Raw genomic sequence first — 17,267 nt, forward strand, 5'->3', positions numbered from 1 at the left:
AGTGCTTTGCAACAGCGTTCTCAGCTGACACAGCAGCAGGAGGGCCAGAGCCTTCTCCTCCGTGCCAGTGATCACAGGGGGGCCTGCCAGACCAGGTAAGTCTGGTGCAGGGGGAGGAGTGAAATGAAGTGGAGGAGGGTGGCACAGTGGGGGCAGGGTGTGAATAGATTGGGTCCAGGAGAGGGCAGGATTGGCAGTATCATTGCACATTGTATTCTGTCCCCCTTGCCATTCCCAGTGCTCCTGCATGGATCAACCAGGACTTGCGCCAGTGTCGCTGGCACAGGCTCAAGTTGACGTGTTGCGGCTGCTGGGGCTTACTCCAGGGGCAAGGGGACAAATGTTCCCTTATCCTGAGAAGACCTCCAGCAGCTGAACTTCCCCCATGGGTTGTAGCCTGCACCAGCGCTGCTACATCGCTGCATAGGAATTTAGTTAGGATTGGGATGTTAAATTTACTTGTATGCCTAGCAATTTCACTTGTGAGTTTTGATCCAAACCCTTTGCTCAGTGAATTTTCAAGATTATAGATGAAAAAAGGAGGTGAGAAAGAGTAATTCACTGCATCAATGAAAACTATTTTTCTGCAAGAATCCAAATGCTTTTTAGGCTAGAAGGATTGTTTTTGAGGAAATGTCTGTCTTTTTTTTTCTTCTCCTAGTCATATCTTCCAGTTATCCTACAGCAGGATATAAAGGGCCAGAGTAGTTCCAAGGGAAAGTTATTAATATAAAGACGCTATGAGAAATAGTAGGAGATTAAGCTTTCCAATGGTCAGGTTGCAATTACTTTATCTTTTCAGGAAGAAAGGACTTTGCAAATAGAAGCCTACACATTTTAATTGGAAATTATGCGCAGTTGTGTAGCTGACCGGCGTGCCACCCTGGGGCACCCTTCTGACCCGGAAGTAATTGCGGTGACATGATGGCATCACTGAAATTACTTCTGGAGCACTCTGAGCAAAGCTGGCTGCTTCTTATGAAGCAGCTGGCCTTCCTCCAAGTGACCACACTGAGAATGGCTGTGGGCAGGCTTAAGAACCTGCCCACCCCTGTAGCAATTCTTGGCATGGTTGAAGCAAAGCCTGCCATTTCAGAAGAAGCGGCTGGCCTCCCTCCAAGCAGCCATGCCCAGAATGGCTTTGAGAGGGGCAGGTTCTCCTGCCCACTCTCACAGTCTTTCTCCGTGCAGTCCTGCGTCTCTTGGAATGAGCCTGGCCACTTCTGTGGGTGGCATCGGTCCAAGTGGCTCAGCTGAAAGTGAGGGGGACAGGACCACAGTGACTGGATTGCTGCAGCAGGGAAGAGTGCCACATGGGGTCACAGCATTCCTGTGACCCCCCCTCCAGCTTTGCAGCTTATTTGACATTTGATATATGTGCTGATTTCCCCCACCCATTCTTGAAACCATCAAAATGATCACATGTCTGAAACTGTGATTAGGTGATCATACTTTCACAACTCCTTGTAAGCACTTCCTGGTCCTTTGGATTCTTTAAAGTGTAACCCTGAAGAATATAAGAAGGATTTATTGGTCTGGTATGAAACTGATGTGGGTTGCCTTTATAAAGCTTTCTTGTTCCCATAGTGGGGTCAGTCATAAGTCAGCGTACTCCAGTGACTCCTTAGATTGGCAAACATGTTCAGGCTTCTCTGCAATGTTGTGACTTTTAGCTGCCCCAAGTGCAGTGAATTGAAAAGTCCCATTTTGTTTCTCTTGTTTACTGTTGCACACAGCTGTGTCTCTTGTCCATAGTCACTTTGAGGCATCCCCACTCTGAAGCCTATATTGCCTCTTTTAAAATGCTTTTAGCGACCCTCTTTCCATCTGAATTAAGAGCACTTTGAATTACTTTTGATTTCCATTGCAAAGTGCAGCTTGTTCTTGGACAGATATCAGAGACTCCAGAGAGTTTAGCAAAGTAATATTATATTCTTTTTTTCTCTGTCTAGCCACTCTTGGAAAGAAGGTGGTAGTAAAGAGATTATACTGAGCAATCATCTGACCAACATTATGCTATGTGAGTTTTAAAGCAAAAATCTTCTAGGCATTTTGCTGTCCAGATAAATACATCCAGATCACATTACACTATCTTACAATAAAATATTAGTGTGATTTTTAAAATTTTTATTAAAATGCAGTGGGATGTGAATGGGCTGCAATCTTTAACTGGTAGATTCATCAATTTAGAGAATAATCCTAAGGATACGCTCGGCCGGTGCAAGTCCCTTGAGCTGGTCTGGGAGGGTCACAAATATGCTGTTAAGCACTTTTGCACCTCCGTGTGAGTCGGCTGGGCCAGTGCAGGCACACTTACCAGCCCGTGGTTGCCAGATCCAGCCTCCACGCTGTCCAAGCCTAGTAATTTTGCACTGGCCGAGTTCAGCCGGTGCAGGGATCAGGGGGCGTAGGGAGGACGGGGAGGCATTCTGGGGCAAGGGGAAGGTGGTGGTGGGTGGGCCCATGGGCCGACGGAAAGCAGGAGGCAGGGCCAGGATCTGTCAATTATGCCAGGTCCTAGCCCTGGGCAGCATGAAGCAGCTCCAGGTTGCTCCATTCTGCTGAGATCTGCGCCACTTCTTTAGGTGGCACAGATCTGAGTAGATCCATTGAGGCTGGTGCGGGTCTCTCCAGGGTAAGGGGATTTTTTTCCCCTGAGTCATTATATCAAATGACTCAGCCAGCCTGAAACTTGCACTGGATGCAGCGCAGGTCCGCCAGCCTGCCTGTTCCAGCACAGGTTAGGATTGCGCTGCCCATTTAGCTAAATCAATCTAAACTTTTAGAAAAATGGATCTGTGAAGAGCTGCAAGTCAAGGGAGTGCTTTTTTTCTGAGATTTAAGTTCTTGTGTGTTACTTTAACAGGGGATAAAAAAAAAAGATTAAAGATGGGTTTTCTTTCTAAAGTTAGTTTTCATTTATTACATTGTAAATTTTTTTTTTTGCTCCATCTCAGTAATCTTTACTGAATAAATCAGGATTGTGGCTCTGCGTCTCAGGGGTGAACTAGATGCTATGGTAAACAGTGTGCTATAGAAAATGGCAATTGTGCGTTTGGCTTCTTCTTCCCCAATATCTGGTAGAAGTTATTTGTCTTGGGATATCCCAATGTTCTTTTCTTTTTTCTTTTTCCTAACTGCAGTTAGTAATGTGGAGCAGAAAATTGTGATGGTGAGAAAAGCCAGAGGGCTGACCAGGTGCAGTGCCAAGGGTTAGCATCATGGTTCCCCTCCTCCCACAGGACCCCAGCTTACCCAGGGAGAAGACTTCTGGGCCAGAGGATCAGGGAGGAAGCTGGTGGGACATGGGGCCACCTCCCCATACGCTGCCTGGGCGCTCCTGTGGGCGGCAGAGTGCAGCGGAGGAACACTGTGTGCCAAACCCTTCGCTTTCTCCTCTGCCTTGGAGGAAGGAGGGGGGAGACAGAACGCAAGTCATTCGGCTGCTGGGCAGCCACCCCTCCCCCGCCTCAGGGGAGAAGGGGAGCATTCCCCCGCCTAGCCAGCTGGGACCTGCCTTGCTGGACAGGGCACCTGGCTATGACATCGGGAGCCCACAGCTGAACCCCCCGACGCTGTCTGCAGAGCTATAGGACCCAGGTGGGCAGGACCAACCCACCCCCCAAAGGCAGAGACCAGAGCAGAGGCAGCAGCCTCCCCAGGAACAACCCTGGCAGCTCCAAGTGAGAGGAGGTGGGAGGAAGACAGAGAGAGGAAGGGGAGGAGTTGTGGTAGTCCCAGGGGATGGCAGTCCCAGAGACACACCCTTTTTGTACCATCCCTGTGAGGGAAGGGGAGGGGCCAAAGGGGAGGGGCCTGCCCTACATAAACTTGGAGGCCAAGGATGACAAGGCAGTTGGGAGAACAGGCAGGAGGATCTGCTGATAGCAGCCCCTGCTCCTGACTCTGGCAGATGCTGCCAACCCAAAGAAAGGGGGGCTGGGTGACACAACCTCCCTTTCTTCTGGTGAACTAGTCTGAGGCCACCACCAGAAGGTCCCCCTTGGAAAGGCCGGGCGGGCCAGACCCCTTCCCTCCCCCTGCCTGGAGGCCTCACAGTTAGCATATTGCATGCAACCCCTGCCCCCACATCCTTGAGATTTACTGTGTGTAGTTGAGAACACTAGTAGTTCACCTGCTGCTACCAGAAACTAGGAAGACCAGACAGAAAGGTTCTACCGTGGAACAGCTCCTTTTCCAGGTGATAGAAAGCCCCAAGGGAGCCAAGGGAGTGGATGTAACCCACACAGAGCATCTGATACTCCAATACTCGACCAAAGTAACTTATGGGGGTTTATGGACATTAGGCATTAGCTAGGTACTTACTCTCTGAGAGATTGGATATCTGAGGGAGGGGAATCACCTGGGATCCTGAATTTCCTGGAAGTTATATGAGTTTCTGCAACCACTAACTTGGCTAATAGTCAAGTCCTTTGTCTATCAGTCAAGGGGAAGATGCTCGAGTAACAGAAGGTGAAGAGAAGGATAATAGTGTTTTGCATCTGGATGTCTAAGCAGCATTCTTTAGATACTGAAGGATTATAAGAAGGCTTCTGGAGGGCTAAATTGCTCCAAAACAAAGAAAAATGGACAAAAATAGGGGATTTTTACTACAGTAGTATTGCAACATAAAGTAATTACTGCAGACATTACAGGGAGGGAGAAGGGCAGCTAAATGCACAGTTGCCATTTTTGGTGGCAAGTTCATGTTTGCTGCAATGTGTAGTGTAAGCCTTCTGTTCACGCTCATTTCAGATCACACCTATTTAGTTTTGTGTGCCAGCCTAAAGTCAGCAACACTAAGAGTTTCTGTAGTTGCAAGAAATTCTTACTTGATTATGTCAATCTAAAGTGCATTTTTTTTAATATCCAGAAATGGCCCCCAGTCTTTCCCCTGAGTGCTCACTGAAAGCATTTCTGAATAACTGAAACACAAAATCTTTTCTCACGAGGATAATTCTGGCATCGTGAATGATTTTGAATGGTCTTATGTTTTGCATGGTTTCCCCTTTTAATAGGAATATTTTGAAAATGTAACCTCAATGCATCAATGCATCAGATTTGCAATTGTGTGACCAGAATTCTGTTATTAGCTACACATGCACTTCTTTAGTTAACTCCCTTTCGTTGTGTAGTTCAAGTTTGCAGCACAGGTTGCCATCCTCATTCCACTTAAATAATGTCAGAATCCTGTTAAAGTTTATAGCTGCATAATAAGTTGAGCCAAGAAATGCCTGGCTTGAGCAGAGGGGTTTTGGCAGGAAATTGGGCTTTGAGAATATATGGCTCATTTTAGATCCTGAGTGGTGAACATCAGGACTGCAAGACGCCCTCTTCTACCAGTGGTGGTATGAGGGCAGTGTCCATATACAGCTTTTGCATATTCCAAATTGGGGACAGTTTTTTTTTGTTTTTTTTTGGTAAAAAGAAACATTACCTGATTTTTCCTTTTTCTTTCCAGGTATATATGAACCATCTCCTAGCTTTTTCTTTCATTGTAGTTTACACTCTTTTCCCATAGCTATAATTACAGTGGTGAGAATTTACTTATAGGTAAGCATGATTACAGTGGCAAACCTGCCGTTGAATGAATGGGGCAAATGCCCCAGACGCGGAGCCTCACACGACTTTAGGACCACATGGGAGCCTCCCTGAACCTCTCGATTGGAAACTGTGCTTTCGGTCTGCTGGAAGCACAGTTTAAGCATGGGGGAAGCTCCAAGATGCTTCCCTGATGCGTCCTAGAGTTGCACGAGGCTCCATGCACTCCAGGTAAGTGGGGGCATGGCGAATTTGCATGGGGGTGGCATCCTGCAGGGTGCGCTGTTGTGGATCTTTGCCCCGGGGCATGGTGCTGGTGAGGTTCGCTGCTGCATGATTAAGATGATAATTGTGGGAAGAACAATAGCTTTGTGATAGAGCACTTGTTTTGCATGCAGAAGTGTCCAGGTTCAATCTCCAGTGTCTCCAGGTAGGTCTGAAAAAGACATTTGTCTGAGACCCTGGAGAGCCTTGCCTGTCTGTGTTGACAATACTGAGTCAGGTGGATTGGGTATAACGCAGTTCTATGTTCCAGTGAGGCTGCATAATTTTCTTTTTGGCCAGGCCAGCTACAGTTCATCATGCCATTCATGCTGCCAGTGGATTATTTTCACATAGTCTACACAATCCTCCAAACCCTGGCCCGGGAGCCACTTTTGGCCTTCGGGGGCTCCTAATCAGGCCCTTGGGAAGCCCCCAGTCTCTAATGAGCTTCTGGCCCTCTGGAGATTTGCTGGAGCCTGTACTGGCCCTATGCAACTGCTCTTAGTGTGAGGGCGACTGTTCAATCTCTCGTGTGAACTGTGAAACGAGGGCTCCCTCCATTACTTACTGTTTCACATCTGTGATGCAGCAGTGGCAGCGAAGGAAAGGCTGGCCTTGCTTTGTGCAAGGCCTTTTATAGGCGTTGAGCTCTTGCAAGACTTATATTCATTCATATAAGTTCTATCTCTAATATATTCATTTATGTAAATTTATTCAAATTTGAAATGTAAATTAATTCTTCCCCCCCCCCCAAACCCCTGACAGTGTCAGAGAGATGATGTGGCCCTCCTGCCAAAATGTTTGGACACCCCTGCTCCAGACTAATCACACCAAAGCCGTTTCTTCTCTGATCATTTTTCCTCAGTTCATTCTAGTGATGAGAAGCACTGCAAACCAGAACAAACCAAAGCTGATTCACATACAGTCTGTTCACGCACTAAACCAGCCATTTTCAATCTTTTTCATCTCACGGCACACCGACAAGGTGCTAAAATTCTCAAGGCACACCATCAGCTTTTTGACAAGGCACACCATGTTGCTGGTGGGGGCTCAGATCCCCCAATGGCCCTATTAATAAATGACCTTCCCTCAAACTCCCCTGGCACACCTGCAGACCATTCACAGCACACCAGCGTGCCACGGCACAGTGGTTGAAAATGGCTGCACTAAACCATGGTTCCCAAACTTTTTTGACCGGCAGCTTCATTGACCTACTGGGCCATTCGCCATGGTTCCCGATTAGGGCTTCAGTCCTATGCATTGTATAGGGCAGTGGGTTTTGTAAGGATTCTGTGGCTCACCTGGCTGGTTTTCACAGCTCTCCAGGGAATCACAGCACGATTTGGGAACCACTGCACAACACCCATCGTTTACTTTTTTGAGTTTCAACATCAGCTGCTTGGTCCAAAGTTAAAGGAGCTAGAATCACAATTACAGGTTGCCTCTGTTTCATTTTTGCATGGGCTAAAGACAGACAGTATACAGATCATGCAAAGAGTGGAAGGTGGTGAAATTGTCACTGCTACCAGTAGTGCTATCATCCATTCAAAGATTTTGTAGGGTTTTGTAATCATCTAAAAGACTTTAAACTTATGTGGCTAGACTTGAAAGACAATAGATGAGGGACATTTCCACAGGAAGCAATGACTCTACCGTATGTCCTGCAACTCTGCTAAAGACTAAATTAAAAAATAAAAGCATTTTTTAGTCCAGATTTGCAAAGACTGATGGAGTTCAGAATCCATTGAAAGTATTGTTTCACAGGAGAATAATTTAAGATAGCAAATACAGGTATATGTTGGTCAATGGCTATTACAATAATTTTCTTTTGTCTTCTCTAGGAAGGGGATTTTCTTCCAGGGGTCCCAGGTATATGGCTTTTAATTCTAGACTTAGCGGGAAATCATAGAATAACGTTGCAGTCCTTTACACACTATTTAGTAGTATGTTTCATTGAACTCAGTGGGATACGAATAGGGTTGTGCTGTAACTTCACCAATTCAACGTACTAACTCACTTTCCACTTTTGAGTTCAATTTATCCTCAAAAGCAATTTAATATTGATTTCAAATAGTGAGACAGTCTTACGCTATATTATAAGATCATATCTAAAGCACATTTGTGCTTATTGTCATCTAAGTCTGGAGATGAGACAGGCTACAGATTGAAATAAGCAACAACCACAACAAAACCACAGTAGTATTAAATATCACTTTTCCATCAAATCAAGATGCTGGTTGTATTAGAGCATTCACTCTGGAATGCATTATCCACTGATTCCTCCTTAGCTTTGGTAAACCAATACAGCAGTCAGTTGATTTCCATTGCCTTTTGTCTTTTTTAAAAAAAATTATTGCTGGGAAGTGGAGGGAGGAAGAGTGAATGCCTAATTAAATCTAATGGACTTCTGGTGCAAATTTATTGGAATATTGACATTTTATCACCAATTAGATTGTGTTCCTCATCTCATTAGCCTGTTAGCTTTACTTTTTAAATCATTTTTACCTTATTAGATGAGGAAAGGCTTCTTCTCTGCATTTTAAATTCCATTTTGTGTGTCTGAGGGAATGCATAGAAGTATAAGGAACCTTATAACCAAATACTGTGCACATGGGAATATTTCAGAATATAACTTGATGACCCAAAATGGTAAGCATTCTACTTGCGCACACCTCAGGTAGTAGCAGAATCCTTCAAATACAAGATGGTATCTGCTTTTTGTCAGGAAGGTGTGGCACATCGTTTATAAATCTCACTGCCACAAGAAAGCTTGGTTTGTGTTATGTGGACTGTCATTTTGCTCAGCAGTCGTGCAGATATGACATTTTAGATCCAGGGTATACAAGCAGCAGTTCACGTGATAAAAATGCACCGAAACGGTACCACTTCAATTTACAGGTGAACCATCACATTGCAGAGTACTGTGTTGAAATAAAACCCTTCCTGTTTATAGAAAAAACAGGTATGGGACAGAAGGGTCATAGCTCAGCATTCTCCCTGACATGCTAGTTTGGAAGGAGGTTAATGGAGGAACAGTCAAACATGTTACCACCCCCCTCCACTTGTGGTCTAGTGGTACTGTTAGAAACAGTCTGACTGCCTGATCAGCTGTTTGTTTGGCTGGCCTGATACAGGAACTGAGACCTGAAATGGCTTTTACTTGGCTGCCTCTTCCTTGTCTAGATTGTGATTATTTGTCTTTTCCTGTGGCTGACACAGATTGAGTATGTGCCAAAGAAGGTCTCCCTGGCTTTGGTATTTTTTTATTTTTTTAAAAATGCATATTGGTTAAGATAAATGCATGGTGAACTCTGTACAAGCAGTGAGGCTTCTGAGCCTGCTCTTCCTTTTTAACAGAGAATCCCCCTTGGGTAGGGTAACACTGATAATCTGCGAGCATGGCTCAAAACAGAATTTCCTGTTGACCGGAACACAACTCTTTTAAGAAGTCTCCAGAAAATTTCAGAATTTATCATGATTTTGCTAATGTTACCCGGAAGTCTAGCTTTTCCTCTCAAGAAGCCAGAACCCTTTCCCTTCTGGTTCTCAGCTCCAAATTCCCCCTCCTGATCTTGATTTTCATTAGAAAAAGTAGCCATCAGGGGCTTGTTACATGCGTTTGCCTGTAATATGGATGTAGGTTCTTAGAACATGTAGCAGTCAGGATCAACCCTAGGCTGCAATCCTATGCAGGCTTACCTGGGAGTAGTAAGTCTCACTGAATTAAATTGGACTTACTTCTGAGTGGACATGTATAGGATTGCAGTGTTAGTACATAAGCAGGGCTTAGGGACTAACTCGATATGACAGCCTACCTGTTAGAATGTGTCTCTGCCTCCTACCTGTAAAGCAGTGGATTAGGATTTAAAGAGGATTCAGGTGAAAGAGAGATGTGGAACCTTCCACCACCTGATGCGTTTACCCTTGAAACAGCCGCCTTCAAAACTGTTTCTGTCAGCAATGCTTATTTCCAATCTCAAAGCCTAGCTGGAAGAAGCACAAATGAGTGCTCTTACTTTCAGAAGCCAAAGTGACAAGCGAAGGGATGGCAGGTGGAGAGAGGGGGAGGGTTCAGCATCAGCACCCATCTGCTGTCTGCCCCTTTTCCTCTTTAAATCATCCTCACTGACCCTTCTGTTTAGTTAGCAGCATGACTCTTGTTCTCAGGCATTGTTATGCTGCCTTCACATCTAGTTAGATCCTAAGATCAGGATGGGAACAGATCAGACCACTTGCTTTTTGGAAACCACATTTAATACAAGTGTCATCATTTCACATTCTGAGTTTCTCAGGTGCATGAGTTGAAGGTTTTCGATACTGTTCACCCTGATTCAAAGATACCCAAGCGGAGTTGTGATCCCTGGTCACTTTTTCATTGACTTGCTAAACAGATTATTAGAGGCAGAGGGAAAAGAGTGCACTTTTAGTTGGGGGAAAAAAGCAAAAAGGATTCCACTGTGGTTTGGGCTCCTGGGGTCAGCTATTGGAACAGATGGGAAGCTGAATGCAAAGAATTTTCCAGTAACTGCAGTGAATTCTTGTACTTGCAAAGGGGCCAGTCCTCAAGCTCGTTGCCAGGGCAGGGCAACCTATGAGGCCAACTGAGGCCAGCCATTTGGCAGGGACACCCACTTCTGTCCACCTGCTTTTTTTCACTAATCTTTCTCCACCTCCCACTCCCTGGATTGGAAAATAAGGAGGGGAACAGGGCAGACATGTGGAGAAGAAGAGAGTGGTGGGCTAGACCAGGGGTGTCAAACATAAGGCCTAGAGAAGCTTTTTATCTAGCCCTCAGGCTCTCAGGTGCTAAGCAATGCTGAGATCTCACTGCTGAAAGGGTGGCCTGCATGATAACTGGGCCCCCCATATCTTGAAATATGATCAAGATTTGTGTATTTTCTCTTCTGTCATTTGCAGCTAATGAGTTCCTACACAAGAACAGAGTGCTTATTTCTGATTTTGACCTGTTTAATGACATCACTTCCTGCCAAATGACATCATCACTTCCGGCCCTCAGCAGGCATCATGAATGATATCTGGCCTGCTGTATGAAATGAGTTTGACACCCCTGGGCTAGACTGTCAGAGGAGCAGAAGCTGGCATGTCACCAGGTGAGGGAGGCAGCATTTGGCAGCAGGAGGTCTTGGGCTAGCCCTGCTTTTCCCTGAATTCGAGTAAATGTCTTAATTAAATGGTTATTCATAGGTGGTTTCCTATTTGTAGAATCTCTAAGATTTATTGCAACACAAATGACCATTTATGACTTTAAAAAAATCAATATTTTTTATCATTTCCTTATATCCTTATATCTTCAGTGTTTTAAGATTTTCCAATTTTCCCCCTTACTTCCGATTTCTCTATCAGAAAATTTTTTTCTGATGACATGGAATGGGCATTCTAATGAGAGGAAGGAATGAGCTTCTCTTCATTCTAAATGGATGCTTACCAGAATGCATTTGAGCATTTCTGCTCTTGTATCCTGCCAATCTCTCTATGGCAGTGTTCCCAGGTAATTATGGCTTTCTGCAGGCCAGATCTCCATTGTGCCCGTCCAAGCTGGGAAGGGAAAATAAGGCAAAGGACATGAGATCTGACTTAAGAAAATTATAGTAAAGACAAGTACTGTTTGTTTCTTTGGGTCAGATATGTTTGGGATTGTTAAAATACAGCAATAGCAGTAGCCATACAATTCACAGTCACCAGCAGAAGGATTACTTAGGGTTATTGCAAAATTACTGGGTCTGTGTGAATGCTTGTGCTTTTAGCAGATGATGTGGGATCTTCATATACACTATTTTTTTATGGAATGCCTTGTAATCAGTATAGGATTTCAAATGCTCTCCCTCTCTTTCCTTTTATTTTCATTCAGTTCTCATGGAGTCTTATATGATCTCTGTGCCTATGCTTAATTTAAACATCTTGCAGCCCTGGGACTTTTTCCAACTTTAGGGATAACAAATCAACCTTCATGAAACCTGTACTGTATATATTTATCATTTTGACATAAGTGTATTTTTTAGATGCCAACTTACTGCACTCCTATCCTCATAAAAATCATGTGTCCAGTGAACATGCACAATATAGTTAGGTGCTCATGCCCCACTTCACAGAGCAGTGAGAAATTTCAGGAGTGCAGCAGTACTAGAACTAGGGTTTCTTTGGGACTAAAGATTACTGGAGGTTTATGGTGTTTTTGTCATTTTTGTTTTATTTGCATATACAGTTGTGTAGCAGCAAAAGCACAAAAAAAGTAGCCCCTGCAAGCAAAAACAGGTTGCATCCAGAACTGGTAGCTGTGTTCCCCAAAGGGTGCCTTGACCATAGGCAAGTTCTCTCCCTTAGTTTTCATTCCAGTCTCTCTCAGATCACATCTGTCCTTTCTTATTCAGAGTATACACTGCTCCAGAAACTGGCCACCAAAGAAGGGAGTATGGATTGGGTCACTTTACACTCGTAACCTCCACTCCCCTTCTCAGATTGCTTGAAGTCAGTGGAGCCTCTCATTCTAATAAGGAGGTTCCCATTAAGATTCATCCTGGATTGTTCAAGCCTCTGTCTGTCCGATTTCCTGACAGGCAGTATTCTGCATGTAAGGAAAGCAGTCAATTAGCCAGCACTGTGAACCCAAAAAAACGGATCACCAGCTAATATTTGTGGGAGGAAGCGGAGAATACCATATTCCTCTTCTTAAACCCTGATTCTGTTGTACAGCACATCTGAGCTTTTGTTTTACGTCCATACAAGATGAGTAAAATGTTGGGAAGTCACATTCACCTGTCATTAAAGTCATGCAGAAATTCGAACTCAGTTTCCATATTAAACAAGGAGGAGTCTATGATCTTTGGAAGTTCAGTAGCATTACTTTAGATGAACTGCTTATCATGTAAAGGCACGAGGTCCTGTTCTTAATGATAAATTGCTTCATTCATTTCAAGGCACTACACAACCATTCACATGCCATTGAGCTTGATGCTATTAAAGGGTAATTTCCCTTGTGGGAATTTCATTCACCACAACAGGATTCTACACAGCAAAGTCCTTTTATCATCCCAAAGCAGATAAAGGAATTTAAAATAAAAGGCTGCTTCCCATTGCAATCACAGTTGCACAAACTGCCCCTCATTTTGAAATGCCCACAAGCCGAAAAATGTAATCACATGCCTGAAAAACGAAAACATTTATTCAGAATAGCCAAATCTAATTATGAAAGTCATACGTTTTTCACTCAGGCAAGTGAGATACAACCAGTTTTAATGCCAACAGAGAACTGTAATTATTATGGAAAACAGCTTTTTGTCCATTTAGCATTATCTGTAATAAAACCTAATGGGATAAATCCAGACACACGTTTTGCTAGTTTGGACAATCTCATTGCTGCTGTTGGGTTTCTCAATTTCCTTTACTTTCTGTACTTCAGAAGTTAATTATGTTTATTATTTGTTGTGGCATGCATTGTAGTTTGGTTTACTTTGGAGTTTCTGTACTAGTCCCCAGTCATCATATATAATCTTGTCTCAGTTACAGGCCTCTTGTACAAACTCCTATAACAGGCTACATATAAACTGAAGGCATTTGAAACGTGTGGAGAAAAACAGCTGTTTTAAGCAGATCCTTTCCCTGTGCAGTGCTGTAGCACCCACATGTGGAGGGGTCTCCATAGGACTTCTTACTAGATATAGACAGAGTGCCTATGCCTTTAACTAGTGGTTCCCAAACTGTGAGCCGTGGCTCCCCAGAGAGCTACAGAAAGCAGCCAGGGGAACAGCGGAATCCTTGCAAAAAACCTGCCTCCCTATACAATGTATAGGATTGTAGTCTTAATGCGGAGCTGCAACCAAGTGGCCCAGTAGGTCAAAAAAGTTTAGGAAGTAGTAGTGCCTTTTAACCATTGCATAGAAGAGGTAGTTTTGCAACTTTTTAAACCCTTCTGAGTTGAGCTGCGCCTGCCAAAATTCCCTCTTCTATATAAATGGTTAAAGGTATAGGTACTGTCCCCCTTTGTATGTGGTAACCCTATTCTTATAAATCCTTTTCTTTCCTTCTCTCCATCAATGTGTTGAGATACATTATAGGTAATGAAAGTTCTGTTCATTCCTCCCATACAGTTCTTTCTCTCTCTGTGATCAAGTTAACTGAGATTTACAGCACAAGCCTATAACTCAGCCCCACTGAGTTCATTGGGCGTGACTCTCAGGTAACTATGCATTGGATTGCAGCCCTAGAGCTTGAGTAGCTTTGCAGTATGCAGAGGACAAGAGCTGGTTGGAAATATTGGGAAAAATACACGGCACTGGAGAGTTGGGTAGGATTGGGCTCCAAGCCCCACTGAACGTAACAGGACTGAGTAAGGATTTGGCTGCTAATTTCTGTATAAAAGTTACAGTCCTACTTTGTGGAGATTCGTGTGTGGAAGCGTTTTCCTAGATCTTTGTTCTAACCTTCCTCTCCTGTCAGTAAGCTGTCCCCATGCTGAGCGCATCACTGATGTCTCAAGTGCAACTGCACAACTCAGTACAATCAAACAGTTCAAGTCAAGCAAGTCTCTCCCATGGATCCTCTTGCAGTTTGTTCTTTCCTAGATGCCTGGTTAGCAGAGTAGGAGGAATTAAGAAAACAAATTTAGGAGCATGCACAGTTTTTGAGGAGGTACAAGTCCCAAATATCCCTTGGGAAGACTTGACAGGAGCATCTGTTCAAGCCATGGCATCCTCCTTTTTCTGCATGTCAGGGTGCAGGATTGTGGCCCAAGACTTTATCAATACATGCTTTACATTACTCTTAAATGAGATAGATCCAAAACCTGTTGGCGCTCATTCCTGTGAGCGGAACTTTGAGCCTTTGTAGTTAAGCTAGACTTATGTATGGTATCCACAGTGCCTAATACAGAAAGTATCAGAAGTTGTGTGAGAAAAGTATATAGTGTACTGCAGGTGTGTGCTACCTTTTAAAAAAGACAGCCACACATCTTCTTTAGGGAGAGTCATTGGAAACAGTGGAATTGTCAGAGTGGAAGGAGGCTGAAGAAAGTTTGTAACCTCCTTAGGTTCAATAGAATGTCACTATCTAGTGTTTATGTGTGTATAAAAATACCCATACAGATAATGAAAATTATTGTATATTTTTATTTTCTTAATTTATTGCCTACTCACCCTTTTCCCACTCCTTTTATTAGGACCGCCACAGAGAACAGTGTCTCCCAAACAAGAACACGAAGAGCGGAAGCATGAAAAAGTTACAGACAAAGGAAGTGAGAGCGGAACTTCCTGCAACGAGTTATCCACCTCTAGTTGTGACAGCCATTCTGAAGCCAGCACTCCCCAAGAAAATGCTGCTAGCACCCAGCAGTCCACGGGGCACCAGCCAAATACTCTGACACTGGATCGACCCTCCAAGAAGGCCCCTGTGCAGTGGATGCAGCCGCCAGACAAACGCAGAAACAGTGAACTTTTTCAAAGTCTCATGAGCAAGTCCAGAGAAACAAACCTGTCTAAAAGGAAGGTGTGTGAGAAGCTGAGTGTTGAAGAAGAGATGAAAAAATGTATCCAGGATTTTAAGAAAATCCATATTCCGGATTATTTTCCTGAGCGCAAACGCCCTTGGCAGTCTGACCTGTTGCAAAAATATGGGCTATAGTTTTTCAATATTTCATGACATGTCAATGGTGCATTAGTTGTTTATTAAGTTGCCAGTTTCCTACTGATATTCTTCTTTCTGGTCTACCATTGGATTGATTCCTGCTGCTTATTTCTTTCTGTGAACAGTGGATGTGGGATAGGACATGGGTTGATTTTTTTTTCTTTCATTTTTTTTTCTTTAGAAAAGGAAATAATAAAATGCAACTGAGGTATGATGGATTATTTCATAATAGTTAAATATGCATGAGAAAAAAACATTTTGATTTTCTGACTTCTTATTCGTGAAACAAATATATATCATGAGATCGTTCGTCATTCTATGTCCACAATAGCAATGATTCAATATCCACTGGATGAAGAAGAATGGGGCTTATGATAACAGCATTAAATCCAAACTCTTTTTTTTTAAAGATGTTAATGCTATAAAGCAAATGTCTATTTTGCATGAACACAAATGTGACAAGCACTTCACATGAGAACAAGAGGTTTGTCTGCTGCTTGGATAAATATATTGTTCAGTACCAAGACTATAAGTGTAACATGTCTTTGGAATTGAACTTTGTGAGAATTTGTGCGTGGCTGTGTGTTGTTTCGTAAGGATGGTGTAAATATGCCTTATTCTGTTTTATGACCGCATCCACATTCATTTACTAGTGTTCATCAGGACTATTTCTGTGAAATGCAAAACTCTCAGCAGATTGTGAAAACTCGTTTGATGGTCTGAAAATTTTTGTTTTCATGTTAGTCAACAAAGTTGGGGGGGAAAAAATAAAGACCTTAACATATTTGTTACAAGGGGCCTACTGTTAGATGTTCTTGATTTATTACTCTTCTATTATTATTAGTATTTGTCTTCAAGTATGTTTTTAGAAGAGTTTTTGCAGTGTTCTTATTATGCTTCTACTCTGCTACCAAAGCGCAAGCAACATGTTTCAGCAGAACATGAATAATGTTTGGGGTATGTGAGTTTTAATTAAAATGTTCAATACAGATTCAGCATGATGGAAAACAACAGTGTTATTGATTACTGCTTGGTGTAGTAGTAGCAATAAAATCTCAGCCAGAAGTGCACAAAGAGTATTTTGGTTGACAAAGAAAGAAATACTTCTGACAACTGTTCGAGAAATTACTGTTAAAATACTAAATTTAAGATGTGATTAACAAGACACGCCAGACAAAAACCTGTTTTCCCAGGGCACAGAAGCTAATATTTACTCATAATGGCACCAAAATAATCTGGTTAAAGCAGGCATGTTTGTGGGTGAGTGATGAATTTGCAGAGGCTTGTGAAATAATGTTGTGTGTTAAGTTTGTATATACAGCCAACCATTTTTGCCTTCTCAATTCTTTTGTCTGCTGCTTTTCTTTACAACAGTTCCAGCATCTTTGCTGATTTGGCAGAGCTGGTCACATCTGCAAATACTGCTTGCAGTCATAGGTCCACCTATAATTATTTCAGAAAGAAAGAAAAAAACATTCAGACCTTGTAATCTTTTCATTTCCTTCACTGGATCAAATTATTTAAAGCATACTTTTTCAGTTTTATACTCTGGAGTTTGTGGGGCTGTGCTAGTTTGTCTGATTTCCAGCTATCAGTTATGAAATTGATACCTGAGCATGGTCTAGCTATAAGCATGCTACAAGCATGCTGGCAGCCCAGTTTGGTCCCAAGATGGTGTGAGGGTCCATCATAATGTGTGAATGGGCCTATTGTTTTTCATAGTAATAGAGAGAAAGTTTTGTGTCCTCAAACTCCTTATTGGTGAAGATGAATGTAACTGGTTGATGGGCGTGTAAGAAAGCAGGCGTATTGGAAGAAAATATATC

General features: G+C 43.1%; 1 protein-coding gene across 1 annotated transcript in view; it reads left to right on the forward strand.

Annotated features, from left to right (window-relative positions):
• Window positions 1–15,438, forward strand: part of KCTD8 (potassium channel tetramerization domain containing 8) — a 66,448-nt gene extending 51,010 nt beyond the window's left edge. Inside the window, exon 2 of the mRNA XM_066632610.1 lies at window positions 14,978–15,438. Within this exon, the coding sequence (XP_066488707.1) occupies window positions 14,978–15,438 (461 nt within the window). The remainder of the gene's footprint in view (window positions 1–14,977) is intronic.
• Window positions 15,439–17,267: the final 1,829 nt, after the last annotated feature.

Source organism: Tiliqua scincoides, chromosome 6, assembly GCF_035046505.1.
Source record: "Tiliqua scincoides isolate rTilSci1 chromosome 6, rTilSci1.hap2, whole genome shotgun sequence".
Lineage (NCBI taxonomy): Eukaryota > Metazoa > Chordata > Lepidosauria > Squamata > Scincidae > Tiliqua > Tiliqua scincoides.